This window comes from Leiobunum rupestre, chromosome 4, assembly GCF_980474605.1.
Source record: "Leiobunum rupestre chromosome 4, qqLeiRupe1.1.hap1, whole genome shotgun sequence".
NCBI classification, from domain to species: Eukaryota; Metazoa; Arthropoda; class Arachnida; order Opiliones; family Sclerosomatidae; genus Leiobunum; species Leiobunum rupestre.
The window spans coordinates 6,913,237-6,924,194 of NC_143387.1; the positions used below are offsets into that span (position 1 = coordinate 6,913,237).

The 10,958-nt window shown below is 39.9% G+C and overlaps 1 protein-coding gene across 1 annotated transcript; it reads left to right on the forward strand.

Moving 5' to 3' along the window:
- The first annotated feature begins 304 nt into the window (after window positions 1-304).
- Window positions 305-5,489, forward strand: LOC149945969 (uncharacterized). Its single transcript, XM_090171543.1, has 3 exons — window positions 305-424; window positions 4,202-4,367; window positions 5,372-5,489. Exons 1-3 carry the CDS (start codon window positions 349-351, stop codon window positions 5,433-5,435), a joined length of 306 nt encoding a protein of 101 aa, XP_090027669.1. The 5' UTR covers window positions 305-348; the 3' UTR covers window positions 5,436-5,489.
- The last annotated feature ends 5,469 nt before the right edge of the window (window positions 5,490-10,958 follow it).

The window sequence follows — 10,958 nt, forward strand, 5'->3', positions numbered from 1 at the left end:
TGTTGATTACACGTAATCTGTTTCACCTAAATAAACATTGAAAACATGAAACGAGATCCGAGCCAAAATCAGAGTCGAACCAGGTAACTGACATCGATTCTAGCCGTAAATTCAGTACCGCGACCCAAATCGAGGTTCACAACAATGATAACGCACAACGATTTCATAATTGCGTGCACACGAGTCAAGTACGCGCCCCTAATCTAAAAGGTTGGCGTGGATAACTATAATTTACGAATGATGGTAGAGACCCAAAAAGCAATATTATATATTATTGGAGCTCACTTGCTTTGATTAAGTTAGTGTGCATGTAGGGAAAGACTAAGGACTGTTAGCATCGAGATCAAAATGTTCAAAATGATGTTTCTCATCACGGTTTTCATTGCGGTGGTATTAACAAACTTTGGAAGCCAAGCAAAACCAGGTATGCCATTTACACATTTACAGTTCAAAGTAAATGAAACTAGAAAAAACGAGACAATGAAGCTGAGAAATGTTAAAATTATTACTACTTTCTATTTCATTATATGTTTTCCAAGATGTACACGTACTACAGCTTGATTAACTAACTACTACTATAGATTTAGCTCAATGAAAAATTAATGAATATTTCGGAAGAGTGACTATGTTGAAAACGAGAAGCTCATTCCCCCTTATAACAGCGAATCAGTCCGTTATTTCATTGGTCTCTGTTACTAGGTACACCGGGCTATAAATTCTGACACACTATAGCCTAATAGGATGCAAAGAAGGAGAGGTCGATCCGTTTTACAAAACCTGCCAGTTTTATCTCTTTTACTAGGGGAGCACAAGCTGGACTGAGGATGTCTCTTTTTTTGTAGTCGCGCATGCGCGAATTCGTGACGTGTTTTCCTTTAGTAGTCAGCTTTTAGATTTTTGAAGTTTTCGCGCAAGGCGTAACCAATTTTTTTTTAATTTTCAAGGTTAGTTTACAATTTAACAAGTTGGCAAGCTTTGCGAAATATACCTCTCCTCGGAAGAATTTGCCCTTGGGCGTATTAACTACTGGACACGGTACAACGATATTTCGCCATATTCAAAGCGTCCTCCGGAAAAACCCAATCCCCGTACTATCCCAACCAGTAGAATATTTTTTATTATAATTATAATAAATATTAGAATTGTTATTGCCTTATACAAATTTCCGATATCAAAGGATCAAAAACCAACTTTAGACCCAAAACGCTAATTAATTAACACAGCAAGAAAATGAGAAGTAGAAAATACAAAATTTTAAATTATTAGAACGCTCACGAAATAAAAAATATACTATTTTATAGACAGTAAACAACCCATTGTATTATAGGTCTTAAACAATCAAATGTATATGGAAAACAAAAGTTGAAGTGAAAACCAAAACTATAAGTGAAAGCACTAATAAAAACTACTTGGGCTCCACAAACACCTTACCGTTAACAATTCCCGCCTAATAACGCACACAAAAAACCCTTACCTGAATAGTGAAGGCTAAACACCAGCGCATATCTCAAAATAAATAAAACCAACGTAACCGCATTAATGAAAATGTATCACACATTTAAAGCCGATAAGAAAACACGTAAAATAAATTACGAAGTTACGAGTCAAGTAAGCAAAACAAAGAAAGCGCGTTGTAAACCACTTCAAATTGTATTAATAAATGACCCTTAACTGTTCAAAAGTACCGATAGACAAAAAACTAACTAACGCCCTTATCTCTGTTGACTGCGCTAAAACAAGATTTTAACTTTATAATTTCATACGTAAAAAACGTAAGACTTTAAAAACTATAAACATACTCTTCCGTTTAAGCTGAGTTTATAATTTTCAGTGAAGCGTAACATGTGTCAGTTGTTTTGTGGTACACCCCTGCAGCTGCGCACTAGATAATTTTGTAACACACTCACATTTCGGTCTACGCGTGCTTGTTGGTGACCCACTCTGTATACTTTCGACCGCTCCTTCTCTGTACATCCTCCTAGTTATAACTGCGCTTTCCGCAGCGATTGAAGCACATGACGGGGATTCCCCGCACTCATGAACATGCTGAGGACTCCCTCCGATTATGCACATGCCGATGATCCCCCACTCATGCACATGTCGAAGACTGCCCCCACTCATGCACATGCCGAGGACTCACCCCCACTCATGCACGTGCCGAGGACTCACCCCCACTCATGCACGTGCCGAGGACTCACCCCCTCATGCACATGCCGGGGACTCACCCCCACTCATGCACATGCCGAGGACTCACCCCCACTCATGCACATGCCGAGGACTCCCCCCAGTGATGCAGAATATCATACCCTTGAATTTTCAGGACCCCCTCACTGAGACACAATACCTCCCCCCACGAAAAGTTATAAAGCAGGCAAATTTTCCCATTGTTTTCAACATGCAGCACCATCTCATTAACCCCCACCCTCGAAGTCTTATAAAATTACCAAATTAGGACTTGTTAGCAAAATCGAGTGAATCTTACCTTTTAGTTGGAGTCAAAAAGCCCCCCCCCCCCACAACACTGCACCCCCCTTCCCCCCGTTAATGGAACCGAGATATAGAGCATAGCGTCGATTTGATTTGGGTCAGCGGCGGCGGATCGTGAAAGTCACCCGGCGGCGGTGCGGCGTGGATTTTTTTGGGCAGCGGCGCGAAGGGGCCAAAGTTTCTCCCTCCATCTGAAAATTTGGAAAAAGTGTTTTTGAATGAAAATAAAAATAAAGTTACCCAGAAAATCTTGTAAAATAATCGGCGGTGGGTTCAAAATTTATAGAAAATATCGGCGATGGCGACGTTGCATAAGCGCCCGCTAGGCCTCTACGCAAAGAGACAGCGACGCAACGGGCTATAATTCGGCGATATGAAATCAAAGAAGCTTACTTCACGGCGGATTAGCGAAGGAGAGGAGCCACGTTTATTGTGCGTAGCGACAACATATCCTGGGAATTGAGGCGACTCGCCGCTTAACGCCGAAACACGGACGAACGGAAAATAACCTTAGAGCGTCGATTAATTGTACGAAAAATTGAGCATAGGTAAAAAGATTTGAGTTGTATATTAAAAATTAAACATTTGGTTCCGAGATCCAGTTAGTATTAGAATTATCAGCGATTTGAAAAATCTCGGAGATTTATTATATAGATAGTTCCATTCTTGTTTCAATCAACGATAAAATAAAACTATTTAAGTATACCTGTCTGCAGTGCCGTAATTCCGCCTAGGCCCCCATCCTTTTAAGGGGTCCTCCAGTGACCGTAATTACTGTATTCGAAGGCATAAATCTATGTTATAAATCGTAATTTATATTGGAGAAGATTTTGTTTTAAAATTAGCAAAATGTCTGCCTTGCAGTTTAAGGACGCAGCCTTCAATCGAAATATTGCATAATTATCGCATATTTAGTCGACGATTGTTAAGAGCTTTTATTGAGTAATATAACCGTAGGCCGGGAGTAGTGGCGTACTCTTGTAATTCCAAGCGTCTGGGAGGCAGAGCTTGTGGATGGCCGTGTGAGGACGACCACCAATTCCCCAACGGGTGGTCAGAATACTTCCGCCACGGGGCACGGGTGTCCCCACGTATCCCCCCGTTGGCGTGGCCTTTACACATATCTCGCCCTGATTAATCAGGTGGACGAGTGGACTGAATTTGTCCCACACGTTACAATCCCGATTAATAAAAAAATATATAACCGTAGAGCTCAGACTTCTACGCTAAATCAGGAAAATTCAGGCACAGCCTAGTTCCAGGGATAAGAGTAAATGCAGCGCGTGAAAAGGGGGCCCAGGATCTCTAAGTCCAGCCCTGCCTGTCTGTAAATGTTTTATTTAATTTTACGAAAGATTATGTTATAGATTTACAAAAAATTATACAGAAAAGAAAGGTATATTTTTTTAAGTATTGCTTTAGTTATCACGCCATTATAATCAATACTATTTAGTTTATAGATGTATTTCTATAAAATATTTTTCTGTGATTTTGATAAAAATTAGATATTGGCCTCAGTGATACTACGTCTGTATGTGTACGGTAGCCAATGCAAAGTCAGTATTATAATAGACTCGTGTTAAGTTCGAAATATTTGAAGGGAAGTTGGGTTATAAAAGGTGGACTATCGCTTTTGCGAATGTGGTCGGAAAGATTGCTTTGGATTGTCAATTTGGCCCATAATAAAACTTTCACCTCCTCATTCGCGTATTAGCTCAAGTGATGAACCCAGAGCCAGTTAGGGAGCCGGAAAAGCTAATGGCGAACCAGAACTTAACACCGACTGAGGAAAAGGAATTGGAGCGCTTGATTTTGGAGCGACGTAGAGAAAAAATCTCCAACAGAGATTTACCGAGGCTGCTGGTTGGCGTTAAAGTTATGTAAGTGGTTAATACATCAGTTGTGTAGCCAGAATTATTGTTTGGAAGTAGTGGGTGTGGAACATACAATTGAAAAAATGTGGACATACAATCAACTTCTTCAGAAGGCACTTGCTCTCCCCCCCCCCGGGCCAGAAATACATTGTTTTGAACTCAGAGTCAAGATTAGGCGTGCTTAAGGATAATATATTGTATCGAAATATATATTAATTTCAATGATTGTCAAGGCATCTGAAGCTTTTTTAAGGAAAGGGGTAAGAAAATTGGGGAATATGGCATGGCATAGTTAGTGTAGGGAGCTGTTGGCATGCAGAGCTTGTAACAACCCTCCTAAGCATTGTAACCCGGCCACCTGAATTAATGGCTTCAAAAGTCACTTGATGACTGAGGCCAAAGGTGGTGCCTTGGGTATTAACCTAGCTGATTATTATTATTATTAATATTATTAAAAATAGCAGCCAGCGTCAACTCTTTGCGACTTCAAATAGTCTCAGTGTCAATTTCTGACCGTTATTTTCGTTTATAACGATTACTAAATTATAATTTTATATAAAAAATACCATCGAGGTCCAAGCTCTTATCCAATAAAGTCATTTCCCTTAGATGACGCCACGTTGCTGAAATAGAAATCATAATTGAGGTCTATCGAAGTTATTTGTCTCTAGACGAAATACCCAAAAAATATCAACCAATCAGAAGTTCATCTCCCAAATAAGAGCGAAAGGTTTCGAAATTTACTCTCACAAAAAATTATTTTAATTTAATTTAAAATACAATTTTTCCGCTTATTAAAGTCGTCCACAACAAACGGTAACAGTTAAACCTTCTATATATTTGTAGTAAGAACCAACCAAATATCTTCATTCTACTATTACATGATAGCAGTCTTCGCAGGTAAAATATACCAGACCTAGTAATAGCACATTGCAATGGCAGCTTCCATAGTTTAGCGAAAAATCGAGACTTTTATTGTATTAATGTTTCTTCTTTGGCTTTCGTTTCAGAGCTCAGGCGCTTGGAACTTCGATTAAAGGAATTTTAATTGTTTTAGGTCTAATTCCTTACTAATTTAAAAAATTTCCAAGGTTGAATTTCCTAAATAACTTATTTAAATCATTGAAGCATCACATAATTTATTGAAATCTTGTCAAAGTTCTCATAAATCAATAAAATATTTCTACTGGATTTCCATAATTAATTTAATGCATTTATATGGTAGAGCCTTACGTTTTTTGGGCCTCTTAAAAGGATTTTAGGCCATTACAAAAATCACATGATTAAATTTTGGACAAGGGATCCAAATTGCATCGAGTTATATCCAGAAAGGATCAAATATTTGGAGATTTAGGCCGATGGTTCACGGTCTGGTTTTTCCAAATGTTCGGTTGACGGGGTCCACAAGCTGAGGAAGAACAACATCCTCAACTTTTGCAGTTTGTTGAAAATTGAGGAGCATTTTCTAAGTGGTTTTCATTTCTAAGCTGACGAAAACATGACTGCTTGCTTACGCTAGTCGCATCCAGTAAATTTATTGAAATCTTGTCAAAGTTCTCATAAATCAATAAAATATTTCTACTGGGTTTCTATAATTAATTTAATGCATTTATATAAGTGGTTTTCATTTCTAAGCTGACGAAAACATGACTGCTTGCTTACGCTAGTCGCATCCAGTAAATTTATTGAAATCTTGTCAAAGTTATCATAAATCAATAAAATATTTCTACTGGATTTCCATAATTAATTTAATGCATTTATATGGTAGAGCCTTACGTTTTTTGGGCCTCTTAAAAGGATTTTAGGCCATTACAAAAATCACATGATTAAATTTTGGACAAGGGATCCAAATTGCATCGAGTTATATACAGAAGGGATCAAATATTTGGAGATTACTTAAATCCTGATTATGATTGGATCAAGTCCTATCCAGAAAAGATCAAACAATCTAATTCAAGATTGGATTATAGTCCAGACAATTAAAAGTTGTGCCCAGAACAAATAAAATAGACTTCAGAAATTTTTCCGAAACATCACGGCAAACCCCCCATAAATACCCTCATGGGAAAATAGTCAAAATTGGATATATTCTGAAAACTTTGGCGGTCAAAACTTTAAAATTGTTCCATGGTTTTATATTTTACATTGATAAAATGAAATTTACCTCATTAGTAAACTTTTAGCAAAAGGCAATCGAACAATCCACTGAAAGCATTAGATATTTTTGATATATTTCTTTATTATTTTCCAAATCCGATGGTTCACGGTCTGGTTTTTCCAAATGTTCGGTTGACGGGGTCCACAAGCTGAGGAAGAACAACATCCTCAACTTTTGCAGTTTGTTGAAAATTGAGGAGCATTTTCTAAGTGGTTTTCATTTCTAAGCTGACGAAAACATGACTGCTTGCTTACGCTAGTCGCATCCAGTAAATGCGCGAAGAAATAAGATGTTATTTAAAAACCTCATCGTCTAATGACCTTTGCATTTCATATACATCATACTCGGTTTTAGTTACTTTGAATGCCTCTATGATAATATGTTTTGATTCTTTGACCTAATGCAATAATAAAACTGAAAGGTCTGTGTTTTCTCCGACTAAAATGGTATCTGTAGCAATCTACGATTTCGCTCAGAATACAGAACGCAGTGATTACACTTAGCCCCGAAAATGCGTACGCGTTGGCAGCCCAGAGAAGACACGGTGATTGTAAAACCAATCCTAAGGGACATAGTCCCCTCGGAGAGGTAAAAACTGTAATACATTTCAGCAACCGCTTAAAGCTTGGGATGCTTCGTGCTTTTATAATCTCATTTTGTATATGCTTTTTCAATAACAAGGGTACTGATTGCAGCGTTAAGAATTATATAACCTCAAAAGGACCTTGGAATAGGCCTTTCAACTTAATAAGAATATGGGTAACTGCGTTTTCAGCATAATGTTTTCCCAAAAGTTACTTAATTTCTGGGCCTTCCATTATCGAACCCATGGCGCCAAGGAGGTTCATAATCATGTGAGATTTATCCAGTAAAAGTGCTATTAATTGGCTCTTGATATTCCATATTGATTTGAGATCCTTTCCCAAAGACAGGTTGATCAAATGTTATAACAGCGGCCATTTTTTCGCGCCAGATCGGCCAAAAACCTCAAAGTTGATAAAATGCGAGTCATATCACTAAGCGTCAAAACAATTATTGGCAGAACCCCTATGGCAGACGTTTCGGTAGAGATGTCCTGACGAGCATATAAGGTACATTATACCAGATAATAATAATAATAATAATAATATTTATTTTGCCAAAACACAAGCTTTGCTGGCAACCACGGAGGCAAAGCCTATTCTTGGTGGTTACCGGGACAAAACAAAAAAATCCCACGATTGAATAGATACAGAATCAATTAAAAAAAATATTTAAGAATTATTTAAAAAAAGGAGAGTGAAAGTTAGGAATTTTGATTCAGCCAATTTGTCAAAAGAAATTCAGACACTAAAGAGCGAAAATGCGGAATAGTGAACTGAGCAGAGGCCCCCCTGATGTCTGTGGGCAACGTGTTCCAGGTTCTAGCACTCCGGATGAAAAATGAGTGATCCAGGGCTAAGCATCCAGCAAACTTGATATCGTATGAAGGGCCAGAATGTCGAGTACTAACAGTCATAAAGTCGATTAGAAAGAAAGCCGTATCTCTGATCAATTTCAAAATCGTGACCATATCAAAAACATCTCTATGAACAGATAATGGTAAAAGACGAATGTTCGCTAGTCGTTTATCGTAAGAGACATGGCCAGGGTAGTTTGGTCGCGGCGACTTCAGGTAAAAACGAGTAAAGGATCGCTGAACACGTTCCAACGCGGCAACGTCCTTTTTCAGATAGGGATTCCAAACAGGAGAGGCGTATTCAAGGACTGGTAAACACATTGAGCGAAAGGGCGTGACGGATGCGCGGGTATGACCGGTAGTACGACGAATGAGTCCACTCAAACGACGGGCCCGATTACAAGCGTGGTTGACATGTGACGCCCATTTAAGGTCCCTCGAGATGAAGACGTCGAGGATCTTATTTTATTAACGCGAGTAATAGCCACACCGTTGATTTTGAAGGATACATCGTCGTTTTGCGTATTTCTTCTAGTGATTACCATGAAATTGCATTTCTTGATGTTGAGCGAAATGGCATTGGCAACTCCCCATTGGAAGACCCGAGAGACATTATCTTGCACAATATACGGTCAGCTACAGAACGAATCGCGATCGAAATGTAACTGTCGTCGGCGTATTGGTAAAGGGAACAGTTACCAGTCAGAGCTGATGGAAGATCAGAGACAAACAAGTTCAATAGTAGTGGTCCCAGGATCGAGCCTTGAGTTACACCAGAAAGAACCGGTTGGAAAGAACTGAACTCTCCGCGATAAACAACACGTTGGAAGCGATTGCTTAAGAAATCTCCAATCCACTTCAGAAGAACTCCACTGACACCAGCTCGTTTGAGTTTAAACAAAAGTCGCCTATGGCAAACTGAGTCAAATGTGACCACGTGTATGTCAGGCGGGTTACGCTCATCGAGTAACGACGACCATTCATGGAACGAGTGTAGGAGCTGAAGCGTGCACGATAGACCCTGCCGGGATAACCGAATTGTCTTCTTGGTATTTATTAAGCTTATCGTAAATAATCGACTCCATAATTTGCCAACAACGGAGGTCAGAGATATTGGATATCTCATTTCGCTCGCCAGACCCCTTGTAAACTGGAACGACGTTAGCCAGTTTCCAGGCCGAAGGAAGGGATGACGTTGAGAGCGAAAAATTGAATAAATTGACCAGCGGGTCAATTATAGCAGGACACATTATCTGCAGAAGCCTGGGAGTTATACCATCAGGTCCGCAGGCGGATCCAGTTTTCAAACGTTTCAAGGCAGATGCAACATCTGAATAGTCAATAGTCCGTACTCGGTCCAAGACTAGGGAGAGTCAAATAAGGGTCCGGCTTAGTAAAACTTCGATAGAAGAAATCGCCAAAGGCCGTTGCAATGGCCAGCGGACACGAAAGTAGTCTGTCCTGAGCTATAAAAGACGACGGAGGAGGAAGCTGGGATTTCGACCGAACGAAACTCCAAAATCGTTTCGGATACGTGGCAATAGTGTCGTGAAGGTGCGACACAAAGCGGTCGTAAGCTTCTCTGGACTTTCTTCGTAGGGTGTTGCTAAAGTTCCTGTAACGCAGCCAATCAGAATCTCTTTGTGTTTTCTTACCTTCGTGAAGTGCGATTTTTTAACGTGGCTTTCATGAACCAGCTCACCCGTAATCCAGGGTGAACGTTTCTTCCCGCGAATGGCAACAGAAGGTATAGTGTACTTGACACACGCCCAAAAGATGTCGAGCCAAAGTTCCCAAGTTTCATCAATATCGTTGGAGGAAAACGCAATGTCCCATGGAGCGTAACAGACGGTCGAAACAAGATCACCCAGTGATAGATCCTTGTAGTTGAGGATAGTGCGATGAATTTTCTGCACAAATGGCAGCGGGAAGTTTAAGGTCCCAGATACCGCAAAGTGATAAAATCCTGGCAGGTTGTCTCTTGTGTGAACGTCATTGATAAATCACAGGTCGTTAATGAAAACCAGGTCAAGTAAATTAACGCCTCGAGTCGGCGTAGTCACTGTTTGGGCCTAACATAATATCGGTAAATAGTTGCTCCTGGGCCGTACGAGGGTTCGGATTCGACCAGTCAACATGGAGATTGAAATCTCCCAATAAGAAGAAAACGTCATGGGGAGGAAGTGTCTCATGCAGGTATCTCAGGTCACACAGCACGGCCGTGTAAGTGACGGAAGCACGAGGTGGACAATAAACGCAGCCGGCAACAGCAGTACGGGTGCCACATGTAAACGTTGGGAAAAACGCCTCAATATGAATGTCATCTTCAGTCGTTAGCAACTCAGTTGGCAAGAGCTGGATTTAAATGTAGCCACCTGCGATATATATCTATCGAACTGTTCGTTGAAAGAGACGAGATTTTCAAATGTGATTTATCTACGACTCCGAAAATGCTTTGCGGATTCGTGCACGGCCACTGCTCCAAATTCGGATATATATGAATTCAAAATAATATTTATCTATACTATAACATGGCCCATTCTTCCATATCTTATACCTAACCATCATTAGAGGAAAATAGATTTATTCCCTCAGTTGCCCCTCATTTTGTTTATTTTGTATCTAGTGTTTTATAAAGATTTTGTGATTGATTAAAGACCAAGGGTTTCGATTCTGAATTCGAATCTCCCCCCTTTTTATTTTTCTTCCCCTGTATGTAACCCCATCTCTCAGATTTAATTCACGCTATGAACGAACGGCCACGACTTGCATTGTGTCACCATCTTTCACGCGCCTTGGTGAATTACTATCTTTGAGCAAGGGCCAGGAATATTTTCAAGACCGTACTTGTTATCATTTCAGAGCTCCTCTAGTGCGCTGACCGTCTGGGTAAAAAGACGTCGTAAGCAGCGTCATTTATCGAGAACTACAACAAGAATGAAAACAAGTCAGTCAATTTTTCGTGGCGAAAAGGCGAAGGCCAAGTTGGAGTTCTTAGACA